The sequence below is a fragment of the Podarcis pityusensis genome, assembly GCF_964106645.2.
Source record: "Podarcis pityusensis genome assembly, chromosome: 6".
Taxonomy (NCBI): Eukaryota; Metazoa; Chordata; class Lepidosauria; order Squamata; family Lacertidae; genus Podarcis; species Podarcis pityusensis.
In genome coordinates, this window is record NC_138030.1 from 8,857,154 (window position 1) to 8,874,053 (window position 16,900).

At 46.6% G+C, this 16,900-nt stretch overlaps 1 protein-coding gene across 2 annotated transcripts in view; it reads right to left on the bottom strand.

Annotated features, from left to right (window-relative positions):
• COL9A3 (collagen type IX alpha 3 chain) overlaps positions 1–16,206 on the bottom strand; it is a 70,091-nt gene extending 53,885 nt beyond the window's left edge. Inside the window, exons 1-6 of one of the 2 annotated variants that reach the window (XM_081011203.1) lie at positions 15,445–16,206; positions 14,342–14,588; positions 11,803–11,871; positions 4,293–4,328; positions 628–699; positions 267–320 (exon numbers count right to left, since the gene is read on the bottom strand). In XM_081011203.1, coding sequence (XP_080867329.1) covers positions 267–320; positions 628–699; positions 4,293–4,328; positions 11,803–11,871; positions 14,342–14,407 — 297 coding nt within the window. In that variant the 5' untranslated portion in view covers positions 14,408–14,588; positions 15,445–16,206. Of the gene's footprint in view, positions 1–266; positions 321–627; positions 700–4,292; positions 4,329–11,802; positions 11,872–14,341; positions 14,589–15,268 lie in introns of both variants that reach the window. The other variant, XM_081011202.1, reaches the window with a different exon arrangement.
• Positions 16,207–16,900: the final 694 nt, after the last annotated feature.

Below are 16,900 nucleotides of genomic sequence, written 5' to 3' on the forward strand. Positions count from 1 at the left end.
CGGGGGCCATTTTTATCCTGAGGGCCACATTCACTTCTGAGCAAACCATCTGAGAGCCACATGGCAGAGGTGGGCGGAGCCAGAGGCAGAATTGGGTGGAACAGTTAATTGCCAATTTCACCTTTTATGAAGGAGAACCCAGCAACACCTAGAAGACCTCAGGCTTCCCATCCCTGGCATGCAGATTAATATTGCCATTCCACTTTGGTCAACAAGCTTGCTTTGCCCCAATGATCCTTCAAGTTTTTACAAGTTCTGGTACTTACTCTGTCCCCTGGTGGCCCTACTGGTCCAGGTGGGCCATCGGATCCCGTTAAACCCTGACGAAGAAACAGCAGAGAAAATATTAATGTTTTCATTTATGAGATTTCTTACCCATCCTTCACCACGAGGTCCAGAAGCGGGATACGACAACTGACAAAATTCAATATTAAAACCAGTCTTTAAAAATTATAGCCAAGAGAACAGAGTGGGGTCCTTTTTAAAAAAAGAAAAGAGAATGACTATATTGAAGAACACAGAGAGAGAGATTTCTCCCCATAATTTGAGCGCTGGGATGTGAGCAAAGCATGCTGGGAATCGCTCTCACTAATGAGGAGGGCGCAGGAAGGAATATTCAATACTTACATCTACTCCCGGAAGGCCAGGCAAGCCGGCATTCCCTGCTTTCCCAGGCTTCCCTGGTGCTCCTTTCGGCCCCTAAACCAGATTAAGAGGCAGGCACTGTTAATATAACAACCACAGAGATATAACAGGATAGCATGGCTTCAGCGTTGACACTTTCTCAAAGCGTGGACTCCGCAGCATATATAAGCGCGGAATTTCTTTCAAGTCTTGGAATTGGAATCCATGCTTGACTCACACCAGCAGGAAGGCTCCCCTCAGCGGAATTCTATCCCTGCAGCCTGCCTAATGAGTTGCTAAGTATTTCTCAAGGCTCTGAGCACTTCTCTGCTGTGGGATGTGGAAAAAGAGAAACGGCTTTGTGCTCCCCAGATATCTCTCTGCAGCCCCACAAGCTACAGCAGTGGTTCTCAAAGGCTGTGGTGTGCCACGTGGCTGGAGGTGGTGGCAAGCATGGCGGGAAGACCCAAGGGCAATCAATATGCCAAGGGCACTTCCCGGCCAAAGGAATGTGCACTGCAGATAGCTAAGTATTCGTTGCCAAAGATAACACAGTCGCTTCTACAGCTCTGGGTAGATACCGTATTTTTCGCCCTATAGGACGCACTTTTTCCCCTCCAAAAATGAAGGGGAAATGTGTGTGCGTCCTATGGGGCGAATGCAGGCTTTCGCAGAAGCCTGGAGAGTGAGAGGGGTCGGTGCGCACCGGCCCCTCTCGCTCTCCAGTCTTCAGAAAGCTCTGCGCAACCCTCGGGAGACCGGCTCCCAATGGCTGCGCAGAGCTGCCTCCAGTCCCGGGCTCAGCGCACTTCTCCCCATCGCCAGCCCCACAAGTTCGGGGGACAGCGGGGAGGCGGAGCGCGCCTTCCCGCTGTTCCCTGACCTGGTTCTTCCAGCCCCGCACCTGGGGGGGGAAATAATTTTTTTTCTTTATTTCCCCCCAAAAAAACTAGGTGCGTCCTATGGGCCGGTGCGTCCTATGGGGCGCAAAATACGGTAATTTATTACGGTCAGAGACCAGCTTATAAAACACACTTGGGGGGTACAATCCCAGAAGGAAAACAAACATTTAAAACAATGTACAACAATAAATTAAAAATTTGTAAATGCGATAAGCGTATAGACACTTAAAACTTTAAGATAAGCTACCGCAGAGAGATGACCCAGAGTCACCCATGGAACCGAGTTTGGGGATTTTCTTAACGAACTAGTTTGAGTCAGGGGATGGTCTGTGTGTACAGATCTGTACACAGAATCTGGCGACCATCCGGGTCGTCGTACGATCTTTGCCTAACCGGAAAAGGTCGAATTTTTGCTTTTCCGGGAGGTCAGCAAGCCTCACCAGCAGGGGATCAATGGCCTCACTACGTGCCTCTTCATAAAAGGGACATCTAAAGAACAAGTGCTCTGGGCTTCCTATATCCCCCAATGAACAGGCGCAAAGTCTCTGAGCATATGGGATTTTTTTAAAGGAACAGCTCTGGGTATCAATGCGCACCAATCCAGCGGCTAGGCAGCTGTGCCATGTCCACGCTTTGTGGAGCAGTGGCAGCAACAGAGGACCACTTGCTGCAGCCGGAGACTGTGCCTGCGTGGAAACTTGCTTTACTCATCCCTTTTCAGTCCCCTCCTGGTTCTGGGAGACAGTGGTGCAGGAGAAGGTGGGGACCCTCCAGCTATGAAGCTCCCCCTGCCTCTGAGTCTTGCCTCCTGGGTGGTACAGGGCTCCCACAAACCACTGCCCTCCTCTTGCGAGTCAGGCTCCAGGCTCCCTTCTACTGCTGCAACCTCGACAATGCCCTGCCAGTCCCAGACACAATATTATACTTTGGGAATGATCCATGTTCTACTGCAGCTGCATTGTTCTATGCTTATTGTAAGTCCCATGATCATATTCTTAAAAAAAGTTATGTGATATAAATCAAACACTGCTAGGATGTCAGGCTTAAGGGAATCTGTTTCCACCCCCCATGGCAGTAGATAAGCAGAACAAAGGAAAATGAGTCTTCCTACCAGTTAGAAACTTTAATAATCACAGTGAGAGAACAAAGAACACATCTCCTAGAAATGGTGGTGCTCCCAATTAAGGATTACACCCTGAAATATACTTGGAGTCCTGTAGTGATTTCATGCTCTTTATTGCAGCTTGTAAAACAGTGATTGAATTGCCCCCCAAACCTCAGGCTTTTATATACATTATTTACACAATGAGTCACATCTGATTGGCTGATTCTGCTTCCCTCCTGGAGTCTGATTGGTCTTTTCCTGCAGGCCAATCAGTTGTTACATTCTATGATCCTACCAGCCTAATAGGCTGATTAACTTCCTCCTGGAGCCTGATTGGTCTTTTCCTTCAAGTCTATCAGTTGTTGCATTCTAGGATCCTACTTGCCTATTGTTCTAGGATCTAAGCTTAGTACATAACACCCCCCCCCCCTTCTGTCCCTATTAATCTACGTCACTCCTATATCTAGTAATCTGAGTTTATACCCTCTGTGCTTTCTGTTCTGCCACTTTCTCAGCTCTTCTTGACCTTGGGCTGAGCGGAGGAATGCTGTCCAGAGACTGTAAATCTCTTAACCCTCTCCCCCGCAGTGCTTCTTCTCCTAGCTGTTCCGCATCCAGTATTTCCCAGCTATTGCCTTCTGAACTGTGCCCCTCCGCAAACCACTGTTCCAAATCTATGCTGTCCTCCTGCTCCTGGGAAGATTCAGGATCAGGGGAGGAGGTGGCTCCCACCATTCCTCCTCACTGCAGCCCTCCTCAGCACGGTCTCTGATGTAGGAGTTGTTTCTTTTCGTTTCCCAACAAATTTCTTATCAGTAAAAAAAATTCGGTGTTGCACAAGCAAATTTTTATTCTCAAAGTGTGGCCCAGGGAAAAAAGCTTGATAACCACTGAGCTAGAGGCTCTCAAGTTTTTCATCCCTACCTGTCCTCCTTTCAGAAATAAAAGTTACTGGAAGCTGCTTTTATTTCCCAGACAAGTGTGTTCCTTGGTCCTTTGCTGTCTCTACTCCTCCTATACCCTTTGCCCCTGATTCTAGTCCCTTTCTTGTACCACAGATGCTTCTGATCATTCCTTGGGTCCATCTATCTCTGTAATGTCTACACTGACTGGTAGCAACACTCCAGAGTTTCAGGGTCTCTCTCAACCCTACCTGGAGATGCTGGGGACTTGAACCCGGAACCTTCTGCATCAACCTCATTACTATTATTAACTTTTTTATTATCCATTGTTATTACTATTATTATTAAAAATTTGCATACCAGCCTTTGTCAAAAGACCACGGGGCAGTTTACAACAGAGAACACAAAGCACAATGCGTAATGCGATATCTATGCAATATACAGATCTGAACAGTTACAGAAATAAAATCACAATAAGGAAAAATGCACAACAGAAGACAGCTTCTCATAAAATGCAGATTCTCACTGCAGCAAATAAATAAATAAACAAACAAGGGAGGAGAAAATGGCAGCGGGGTATCTAAAAATACAGTAACGGAGCACACTTGCAGAATCTTACCTCTATCCAAAGTAGCTCTTAATCCCAGCCACCCACATAGAGCATCTGCATGCAAAGTCTCTGATCTACCACTGAGCGATGGCGCTTGTTGGACTCCCCCAAGGACAACATTAAGTAATGTTAAATGAGCAAATACTTACTGGTGGACCAGGCAAACCAGGAGGACCAGGCTCTCCCTAAATATTTTAAAAGAAAGCAGAATTAAGAGTTAGGTTCCTATCTCCACTGTCAGCTGCCATATTTACACCCAATCTTTCCCCAGCCCCATTAAAAGCACATGAAGATTTCCTGTAAGTCCGGATGCTTGAGTACTTGCTAGAACTTCACTGTCCACTAAGATTTAGGAACTCCTAAAGCATCATTTTGGGACACGGGTGGCGCTGTGGGTTAAACCACAGAGCCTAGGAGTTGCCGATCAGAAGGTCGGCGGTTTGAATCCCCGTGACAGGGTGAGCTCCCGTTGCTAGGTCCCTGCTCCTGCCAACCTAGCAGTTTGAAAGCACATCAAAGTGCAAGTAGATAAATAGGTACCACTCCAGCGGGAAGGTAAACGGCATTTCCGTGCGCTGCTCTGGTTCGCCAGAAGCGGCTTAGTCATGCTGGCCACATGACCCGGAAGCTGTACGCCGGCTCCCTCGGCCAATAAAGCGAGATGAGCGCCGCAACCCCAGAGTCAGTCACAACTGGACCTGGACCAAGCTAAGCTGGGTCTGGTCAGAGCACAAGTCAAAGTGTTGGTGCTGACCTTTAAAGCCCTAAATGGCCTCAGTCCTGTATACCTGAAGGAGCGTCTCCACCCCCATCGTTCAGCCCGGACACTGAGGTCCAGTGCCGAGGCCCTTCTGGTGGTTCCCTCATTGCGAGATGGGAGGTTACAGGAAATCAGGCACAGGGCCTTCTCGGTAGTGGTGCCCACCCTGTGGAATGCCCTCCCATCAGAGGTCAAGGAAATAAACAACTATCTTACTTTTAGAAGACATCTGAAGGCAGTCCTGTTCAGGGAAGTTTTTAATGTTTGATGTTTTATCATGTTTTTAATATTCTGTTGGGAGCCGCCCAGTGTGGCTGGGGAAACGCAGCCAGATGGGCAGGGTATATATAATTTATTAATTAATTATAATAATAATTATCATCATCATCATCTGGATGGGACACCTCCTGGGAACCCTATCGTTCCCCTTGCAGTCCACGAGAGAGCAGAATATAAATGTAAGAAAAATGAACCAGCCTGCCCACTGTGGGAGAAAGGACGAGGCAGACCAGGTGTGGGGAACCTCTGGCCCTCCAGACGCTACTGAACTACAACTCCCAGCAGCCCCAGCAAGCATGGTTAATGACCAGGGATGATGGGAGTGGTAGTTCAGCAACACCTGGAGGACCAAGGGGTACCCACACCTGATGCCTTTGGTCTGATCCTATGTCTAGAATAGAAGAGTATGGAGTCATCCAACTCCAGGGGACCTGCTGAATCCATCCAATCTAACTTCTTGCCTGGTGGATGCCTAGATTACTAAAATACCGTATTTTTCGCTCTATAAGACGCACATTTTCCCTTCTAAAAAGTAAGGGAAAATGTGTGTGCGTCTTATAGAGCGAATGCAGGCTAAGCCAGAACAGGGAGAGGGAGCGCTGTGCAGCGCTCCGTCTCATTGTTCTAGCTTCTGGTTTAGCTGCGCAAAGCCTCCGGAGGGCAGCGGGATGAAGGCACCCTGCTGCCCTGCGGAGGCTTCACGGGCTGCCCCAGAAGCCTCCACAGGGCACGGGGATGAAGGCTCCCCGTGCCCTGCGGAGGCTTCGCACAAAGCTAGAACAGCTAGAGGGAGCGCTGCACAGTGCTCCCTCCAGCTATTCTGGCTTTTGGATGGCCCCGCGAAGCCTCCGCAGGGCACGTGGATGAAGGCTCCCTGTGCCCTGCAGAGGCTTCACGCAAAGCTAGACCAGCTATCCCAGCGGCTATCCCAGAAGCCAGAACAGCAAGAGTCTATCCCAGAAGCCAGATCCCTCTTGCTGTTCTGGCTTCTGGGATTCAGAAATTTCCCCCTCTTATTTCCTCCCCCCCCCCCCAAAGTAGGTGCGTCCTATAGAGCGAAAAATACGGTAGACTGCTGGAACTGCAGTTGGGGTAGGTGTTGGGTCACAGAATTGGAGAGCTGGGACCCCAAGTATCATCCAGTCCAACCCCATGCAATGCAGGGATTAAAGCATCCATGACAGATGGCCTTCCAACCTCTGCTGAAAAATCTCCAATGGAGGAGATTCTGCAACCTCCTTTTAGGAATTTTAAATGATGATATTCCAAAAGACAAAACTAAATTTTTCCTATTCGCGACATTTGCAGCAAGAATCCTGGTGCCTAAGTATTGGAAAAGAAATCAGTTACCCACTAGGGGAGAGTGGTTATGTAAGCTTTCAGAATATTTAGAATTAGCCAAATTGACAGATATAATAAGACAAAAAGTGAAAAAGGAATGGGAGTGTCTAAATGGATACCTTAAAAGCCAAGGTTCAAGGACAGAAATCTGGCTGAGTCTGGAATAACCTTGTGAAGTGAAAGGATAAGAAAGAGGGATTTATATCTGGATGCTAGGATAGAGATGATAAGGAAAACAGGAAGACACAATGAGAGGTAAAAGAGGTGCTGAGGGATTGGTGGAAGTCAATGTTTGTTTTTCTTTTTAGTGTTTATAATATTAACCTGTAAGATATGGATTTGTGGTGTTTTTTTGTGGTGTTTTTTTGAATGTCGGTTTTTGTGTTTTGTGTACAGTGGTACCTCAGGTTAAGTACTTAATTCGTTCCGGAGGTCCGTACTTAACCTGAAACTGTTCTTAACCTGAAGCACCACTTTAGCTAATGGGGCCTCCTGCTGCTGCCGCGCCGCGGGAGCACAATTTCTGTTCTCATCCTGAAGCAAAGTTCTTAACCCGAGGTACTATTTCTGGGTTAGCGGAGTCTGTAACCTGAAGCGTATGTAACCCGAGGTACCACTGTATTGTTATTTTTTCAAAAAAAAAGTGTTGTTGTTGTTGTGGGGAAAATACTAATAAAATTTATAATAATTTTTAAAAAAAGATCTTCCTGGATCTCAGAGGTTGGCAAGATCATCAATGTGTGTGGACATCTGATTTCTCACTCTTAGGTGGCAGCGTTTTTAAACCTGTTCTTCCTTGACTGCTCCCATATCATAAAGCTAAGAGAGCGCGGGGGGGGGCGCAGGTTGGTTGCTCGGCTAGCATCCTTCTGTCTTGGGGGGGGGCAATGGAGGAGTACACATCGAAATGAGGCTACTCTGCAAGGTGCTGTGCAGGTTGCAGGTTGCACCTGGGACCGCCAGCAAGGAGGAGCGTGTAAATGATCAGCCCCCTCATTTTTGAAAATATAAAAATCCACCTAATAGCCCAAGTCTGTCTTGACCCTTTGGCCTAAAACAGGTTCCTTGGTAGGTGGAAAACAGGAAAGGGGGGAAACTAAGCTGTGTCCATATTAATAAAGCTGGAGATTAATTTTAGGTTAAAATAAGATCCACACCAGGTAGCTTTACTCACTAATGGCTGGGAATGTTCATTCAGAGAATATAAGTTGGGAAACTGTGTGCGTGCAGCTACTCACACAGAGTCAATTAAGGTTTGGCAGACAGCCAGAAGGCAATCTGAAGGAGTAAGTCTGCCTGGTGATAACAGAGACATGGAGACTGCTCCCTGATTGGTCAAGCTCTCTCAAGGGAGTGACAATTAATGGCCTACTAACTGAAATGTGTTAGTTCAGGAGTTCTGTGTCAGTGTAGGAGTTGTGAGTTGTATCAGAGAGAGCTAGCAAAAGATCCGTGTTCTGTTCCTGTAAATAGTCCACTGTATATAATAAACACCTAACTACAAGTTCCTGGTTCCTGCTTCGTCTATCCTGTCTGCAGCCAAGTTGCCAATTGCTTCCGTGGATTCTGCGTGTACTCTGCTAGGTCTGGCCAAGGTCCTGCAACTAGTCAGAAAGTTGCGAAATACCAAATAGGTTTTGCCAATAATATATTCCTCTCATTGGCAAGTTTCACTCCTTGCTTTGCTTGCCCCCATGAAGAATTCTGTTGAGCTGAAAAGCTTGCATGCTGTTTTGTGACACATCCGCCTAATAAATAGGTTTGGCCCTAATGTCAATTTTGGGCAAAGCAAGGTCTGCACATCATGTCAAATGCCCTCACCCTGAACTGGATTCAGCATTTTGCCTTCAGCAAATAATCACAGAGTCAGAAGGGATCTCTGAGGGTCATCTAGTCCAACCCCCTGCAACACAGGAATCTTTTGCATGTGACGTTGGTGGTCACCTGCTGACTTCTGATCGTGCAATTAAGCCTGGAGTTAGCTAGCCCCTTCCCATGGGAAAAGCCTCGGTAGCAGAGGAACGTAGGAAGAAGCTGTCTCGCACTGCGTCGGGCGTTTGGGCAATCTGGCTTAGTACTGTCTATACAGACTGGTAGCAGCTCTGCAGGGTTTCAAGCCAGAGAAACTCCCAGCCCTGCTTGGGGATTGAACCCAGGACTGTCTGCAGGTGCTGAGCTCTGGCAGAGGGGTATGTTAGGTTCAGCGACTTGGCCTGAGGCTTAAGCACCAACCAACTCGCCACATGCTGACATTTAACATCTTTTAAAAGTGGCTACCCTGTGGTTCCCAGTCCTCTGAATCCCCCTTCCTGATCCTCCATAGAACAGACAAGAAGAAAAACATTTTTTGAGGGGGGGGGGAGTCAGAATTAATCAATCAGCTGCTAATAATTATATTTAAGGGTGCTCAGCAAAAATCCCTTTTCACAAGCTTGTTTATTTCTATGAAATCTGTATCATATGATCACATAAAAGTCAAATACATTTAAAAAATGGATTAACCTCCCCCAAACACACACACACACACACACACACACACACACACACACTATAGTTTTTAATGTCAGTTAAATCAATTCCCATTTGACAGCTGTTCTATTCTTAGGAGCTAAGCTAAGCAATTACCTTGTTAGATCATGACAAGAATATCAGTGTGTGTTTTTTTGGAGGTGGGGATGGGAAGGGTTTATTGTACAAAACTTTCCTAGAATCATAGATTTGTAGAGTTGGAAGGGACCCCTGAGGGTGATGTAGTCCAGCCCCCTAGTTCACAGCTCACGTGAGCAGAACAATGCTCAGAGGGCACTTTTGCTGGCGGAAGTGGAAGGCAGTTTCCTCCTTCCATCTGAAGCCCACTGCATCTGAAAATCTGCTCAGGAGGGCGAGAGACTCTATGGAACAGTGTCGGGCAAGAATTTCCTGCCTTTCAGGGCATTGGGCTAAATGACCCCTACCGACTCTACAGCATAGCTGTCAATCTTTCCCTTTTTTGCAAGGAATCCTATTAGGAATAAGGGAATTTCCCTTAAAAAAAGGGAACAGTTGACAGCTATGCTCTACAATTATATGATTCTATGAAACAGGGAGGGGCGCAGGTGGTGCTGTGGTCTAAACCACTGAGTCTAGGGCTTGCTGATCGGAAGGTTAGCGGTTCGAATCCCCCCGACGGGGTGAGCTCCCTTTGCTCTGACCCAGCTTCTGCCAACCTAGCAGCTTGAAAGCACGCCAGTGCAAGTAGATAAATAGGTACCGCTCTGGCAGGAAGGTAAACGGCTTTTCCGTGCGCTGCTCTGGTTTCGCCAGAAGCGGCTTAGTCATGCTGGCCACATGACCCTGAAAAACTGTCTGCGGACAAACGTTGGCTCCCTCGGCCAGCAAAGCAAGATGAGCACCGCAACCCCAGAGTCGTCCACAACTGGACTTAACTATCAGGGGTCCTTTACCTTTATATGAAACAGAGGCTGCAGAGGCAATGGCTGCAAAATGCCCTTCTCCTTTTCCTGCAAAGGGAATACAGCTTTTTTGCCTTATGCCTTAGGTCTACCCAGTTCAGAATGGCCAACACTGGCTGGCAGCAGCAGCTTCTCCAGGGTTTCTAGCAGAGTTCTCTCCCAGCCCTACTTTGAAATGGCAAGGACTGAAGCCGGGACCTTCTGAGGGCAGGCAGATGATCTGCCGCTGAGCTGGAGACCCTTCCCCTTTCTTCCTCCGGTGGGAGCATTTACTAGATCCCGGTAATGCCGACCCAGCCCAAAGCATTTATGCTCCCAAGGCAACAGTGAAACGAGAAGCTGCTTGTGGTGGTGCATGCTGGGTTCTCCAAAAACTGTTTTTACTTATGCATCCGTTGGTAGAAATTAGCCCTGCTCTCGATCCTGATTGTTGTTTTCCTAACTTGTGACCCAGAAGGAAGACCTTTTGCATTGCTTCTAGCACCCCCAGCTGGCAGCTGGATGACCTGCACAGATGTGAAAGAATTTGGGGTCCTGCCCACCATCCTCAGATGAAGGAGAGTAGATAAATTCAATAATTTTAAACAATAAAATAATGAAATTTGGAATCATGTGCTGGAAGAAATGCAATGCCACGGGTGGCTCCCCCATGTTCCCAGTCCGGTGGGATCTGAGCTGTGGGATAAAGGTAAAGGGACCCCTGACCATTAGGTCCAGTCGTGGCCGTCTCTGGGGTTGCGGCGCTCATCTCGCTTTATTGGCCGAGGGAACCGGCGTACAGCTTCCGGGTCATGTGGCCAGCATGATGAACCAGAGCAGCGCACAGAAAACCATTTACCTCTCCGCCAGAGTGGTACCTATTTATCTACTTGCACTTTGATGTGCTTTCAAACTGCTAGATTGGCAGGAGCTGGGACCGAGCAACGGGAGCTCACCCCATCATGGGGATTCGAACTGCCGACCTTCTGATCGGCAAGTCCTAGGCTCTGTGGTTTAACCCACAGCACCACCCGCATCCCGCAGATTGTTTATTCCTGTCCATATCTGGTCTTGGATTTGAAAACCCGTGTCCCTTCTGAGCTGTGGGATACATCTTCTCTATTTCTCTTCCTTCCGAAACAGCACACTTTGCTTAAAATGTATATGCATTTTCTGGCATGAATAGGACCTGAAAAGCACAGTACACCAAAAAGAAGAACAAATACCAATAAATTCTAAAGCTTAAGAACAACAGTTTAAACTGGACGAAACACAGGGAGATTTACTGAGTGCTCATGCTGATATGGCCAGCTGTCGTGATTCTGTGATTATAAACTTGTGCAGAGGTTATATGACATCGCCTGTTTATTGAAACAAGGCACACACTCAAAAATTCAACCTAGCAAGTAATATTCAGGTTTAATTCTATGAAGGATTATTTATCAGGGTATGGGTTCAAGCCCCATGTTGGGCAAAAGATTTATGCATTTGTAAGGGGTTGGACTGGATGACTCTCATGGTCCCTTCCAATTCTACAATTCTGTGATCTCGGTGCTTCATTTTGCCCAGCAAGAAGCAGAAGAATGTTCAAGAAGATGTGGTCATTTTTCGCCCATGTTCTTGACGAACTAGATGTTCTGTGGCTGGAGGAAAGATTGCTTAAGACTCTCTCAGGGAGGAGAGATGAAAGAGGCACATTCTGCACTATAAATAGCAAGTCTTCAAGCCAGACAGGAGGTTAGAGGTTGACCCATCACTAATCCTACTCAGCCTATTAGGTTGGCCCACCGATGCTCCGCCCATTTCTCCCTCAAGCTTGGTCCAATCCCGGGCTGCTCAGATACTTACATCTATGCCATCTTTGCCAGATGTTCCAGGAGGTCCTCGTGGTCCAGGAGGGCCCCGTGGTCCTGGCCTCTGGGAAGGGAAGCAGGAGAAAAGTGAGGCTTTGCATCAGGTGAAACGTAAGGAAATAGATCAAGAAGTTCATGGACAACCAGAGACTTCTATTTTTTTATATATATATAATTTTTATTGATTTTAACATATAAATTATAAAATGTACCACAAAATTTATCACTTATACAGTCTTTTTAGACTTCCATCAGCACCTCTGATGATCCACCGTTTTAACCACTTCTTATGCATTTCTTAACTTTATATTGCCTTTACATCTCTTAACAACCAGAGACTTCTAAATCCCCTTCTGTTTGGGACAGGCATCTAAGGAACTCTTTGAGTGGCGACCTAACCAGCTCAGATGCTAGGGAGACAAACCTCCAGCCTTCATTAAAACATGTTACACAAATTTCCCCTCACCCTGTTTCTGGGGTTAGCTTTTGTGGAACTTTGAAACAAGCACATATTCAATTCCAGACCCTTCATTTAGTGACACCCTTTCAGAAATGAGACCCCATTCCACAACTATAATTTATCACACTTGTATCCAGGGCCGGGTTTCGGTCTGATGAGGCCCTAAGCTACTGAGGGTAATGGGGCCCTTTATATATCCAGCTGTCCTTTGCCAACAACAAATTGTTGCTTTTTTGTGTTGAATATATGCTAAATGGTAACTTATGAACCTCATAGGTATCCAAAGCCATTTGCACATAACAAAATATGTATTTTTTCAAAGTAATTGTTTTTTATCTTATATTTTGGAAATGTACATCCAAGGTTTTTTTCCTTTAAATTTTTTTGGGGGCCCCCAAGAGAGTGGGGCCCTAAGCTATAGCTTGTTTAGCTTATATGTAAATCCAACACTGCTTGTATCTTCTGTTCTCGGCTTCATTCCACTTGATCCTAATCACCACTATTATGGCAATCACTTATGCAGAACAACTCAATTGGCATCATAGCTGAGTGGGGGGGACTTGAACCTCAGCATTTTATTTAATTGGTTTAAAAGATGCATCATCATTAAGTGCCAACACCAGGATGGTGTATATTATAAAATACATTTTATCAGCCATCATTAAAAACAAAGGCAACTACAAACAGCCCGTATCCCTGTCCTAAATTCTTTCCCTTTGAAATACAGATTCTCCGACCCACACTTGGCTTCCATCTCTCACCTGTATGTTCCTGTTGGCTGTCTATTTCTAAACTTTCAGACAAATTTGCGGCTCAGCAGATTAAAAGGATTTCTCTCTTCCCCCCTCCCCTGGTGGCTAATGGGTCAAAGACCTTCTTCCTTTGCAGCACAGAATTTATAGGGCAGAAAAGATTTAGCAAGCACGGTTCCAATTACATTAATTGCACATCTTAACCCTACTGAGTTTTACAGAACCACTTTCCAATGTCGTGTTGGCGAATTACAGTTAACATTACAACAGTGTGCAAATTGCCATCTTTATAGTATGTCTATAAGGTGGAGACATAGGGGTCTGCAGTCAATTTCCGTGAGCCGCGTCAAATTCTACTCAATGAATGCATGCACTGTTTGGTGCTAAGGTTGGGGGGGGCGGGCGGAGAGAAATGCTATAAATGCTTTTCTATGTGGAAAAAAAAGGCCCCAGAGAGTAACTTGCAACCAGGCATTGGTCAACAAAGCTTTCTTTGTACAGCAAGGTTTGCTCACGGATGGGACAGGACGACTCTAGATTCCTGAACCCTGCTGCAGACAAACTTCACTGGCAACTTTAGAGAAAAGAATCCCTTTTAATTCCCCCATAATTCAGTAATTGATATTCCTTGCAGGGTGCTCTTTAGGAATGGGACCTCTGCTGGATGTAGGATTTGCCATAAGGCTATTATTTCCCCCTTAAAATTAGTTCAGAGGAGATCAACTGATGGGAAAAGGAGGGGGGAGCTCACACCTCCAAAAAGGCTGAAAATACAGAAGACTGTAGTTTTTGTTCAGTCTGAAACTTGATGCTTTCATGTTAAACAAAACGGTTACTCTCCAAGTCAACTCCCCAACATCTTAGTGTTAATATCTTATAGCGAGGAAAGAAGTGTCTTTGTTTTAGAAACACGTAAAGTTTAATGAAGTTGATTTATGACATGGACCGTACAATAGCATTGCAAAAATCATATAGATAAAGTAGATAATATAGATAACAGCTCAGTTTTCATAATCACTAAAGACTCTTCGAATCACAGCCAGATTCCTAAGACCAAGACCGCTCTCGTATTCTGCTATCTGGACTGCACAAACGAAAACGTGAGCATTGAAGATTAATTGCTACTCAGGGAAGTACCACACCAACCCGGATGTAAGTCCTGCTGCTTTCAGGCTGAAACCTCACGGACCTATCTATACATAACGGAAAAGTGATACGGTCTGTCCTTTTATGGGAGATGTGGATGATTGTTCCAGAAGATGGAGCTCAACTGCAGCTGGGAAGCTCTGTCCTTTCGAAAAGGCAGAAGGAACAATCCTTACCTGAGCCGAGGAGGAGGCCAAAAGCTGAGAAAGAAGAAGTAATCCGAGGGCTGAGAACCCAGCCATAGCCGTCACAAATTAATTCCTCTTGGCTCCAGAAGCCTTCTCCCCCTGCTGCCTATTATTCCGTCCTGTGCTTTTCAGAATCTCCACTCCTGAACGAGTCCCTTCCACCGCCAGGGAAACCTGTGCCTCCTGTCTGGAAGGGAACCGACACGCCAGCCAAGGAGGCAGAGGGGGCTGGACTCTGATGGAGAATGAGACTGGGCCACTGAGAAAGGGGAGGAGGAAAGGAAGAGCTGGACACCTCCATTCATAACTCAATATATTTTTTCCAGCTTGCTGGAGGATAGCAGCGGAAGGGGCCCAGGCACAGGGAGAGTGTTGATTGGCTTGGGTTAGCTGATTTAGGCTACATCCACACCATATGAAGGGATGCGGGTGGTGCTGTGGTCTAAACCACAGAGCCTAGGGCTTGCCGATCAGGTCGGCGGTCGAATCTCTATGACGGGGTGAGCTCCCATGGCTCGGTCCCTGCTCCTGCCAACAAAGCAGTTTGAAAGCACTTCAAAGTGCAAGTAGATAAATAGGTACCACTCCGGCGGGAAGGTAAATGGCGTTTCCGTGCGCTGCTCTGGTTCGCCAGAAGCGGCTTAATCGTGCTGGCCACATGACCCGGAAGCTGTACGCCGGCTCCCTCGGCGAATAGAGTGAGATGAGTGCCACAACCCCAAAGTCGGCCACGACTGGACCTAATGGTCAGGGGTCCCTTTACCTTTACTTTTTACCACACCATATATTTAAAGCCCTATGATACCACTATAAACAATCACTGCCTCCCCCAAATAATTCTGGGAGATGTAGTTTGTTAAGGGTGTCAAGAGTTGTTAATTCCTAGAGTTCCCTGGGAAGAGTAGATTAAGTCACCCTGGTAATTGTGGCTCTGGGAGGGGAATAGGGGCCTCCTAACTCTCAGCACACTTCAACGGCAGTGCCCAGAATTATTTGGGGGAAGCTGTGACTGTTCTAAGTGGGTTAAATATATGTTGTGGTCGATCCATTTGGCAATGCAAAAAGGCCTTGATCTCTCTGACACCACTTACATGGAAAAACATTAACAGGGTGTTAGCTGGGTGACCCAAGGATGTATCCATGTGAATCAGAGTCCCACCATGATTGGAATGGTTGCAGGGGTCATATCCAGAACAACTTAACTCTCACATTTTAAGTTTATCCATTAGAATTTGTACCCATGGATAAGCAGGACAGCGCTAGTGCACAAACTGGCAACAAGAGTTCAGACATACTTACTGATCCCTCGATTAGCGACGAGCTGCAAGTGTGAATTAACCAGATTCGCCAGAGATCAACTACTGCTGTCTGGGCCAGTGCCAGGCAATGTGGATATTCTAATGTGATAATTCTTATAGGAAACACTTCCGCTCTGCTCCTTAAGAGATTGATTGTGAAACACTTTTTGAGGCAATCAAACTGTACAGCATTCCAGACGCTTCTGCACCATAATGCCATTATGATACAGTGGTACCTCGGGTTAAGTACTTAATTTGTTCCGGAGGTCCGTACTTAACCTGAAACTGTTCTTAACCTGAAGCACCACTTTAGCTAATGGGGCCTCCCGCTGCTGCCACGCCGCCGGAGCACGATTTCTGTTCTCATCCTGAAGCAAAGTTCTTAACCTGAAGCACTATTTCTGGGTTAGCAGAGTCTGTAACCTGAAGCGTATGTAACCCGAGGTACCACTGTACTAGCATTTTATTTTCAGTTGCTTTCCTAAAGATGATTATTAGCATGGCATTTGTATTTTTCACAGCTGCAGCACACTGGAAAAATTGTGAGGTGTGCAATTTTGGGGTGGGGATGCTTAGGTCCAGCAGTGTACACTCATTATCAGATCAGAGACGAGACTTCTGAGTTATCCAGGCTCTGGTAACCTCCTGGTTTGAGAACTACCTGTTCTACGTAGTCTGGAAACTTCAGCTGGTCCAGACCTGGGCAGGCATCGCACCACTGCTTGGTCATCTGCACTAGCTTCCAGTCCCTTTTCATGCCCAATTCAAAGTGTTTGTCTTCAACTTTAAACCTGGATTGCTGGACTTTCCCACTGTCCCAAACCATTGGACATTCTGGGTTGGGCTGGTGGGAGTTGTCAGCCTACCAGCAGCTGGAGGGCCACTGGTTCCCCCAACACGCTTTAAAACCTATGCAGCTTGCAGTGAGGTTATCTGAAGGATTGTGGCCTCCTGAATATACCTGCCTGGCCCCCAAGACCTTCATACGAGGCCGCCTCCCGCTTTCTCCTATTGCACAGCAGACACCCTAGAGAGGTTCACCTGGTGCCACTGATCTTATGGTCGTTTTAGCACATAAGACCATTGGGAGACCATCACTTCCCCTGACTGGGGAACTGGAGACCATCACTTCCCCTGACTGGGCACTTAACGCTGCCATGTGCTGGCTTTTATTCTATATTGTGTTGAGATTGCTGTAAGGTTCTGATTGCATTTGTTTGCATGTTTTGAATTATAAGTTTGCAAACCA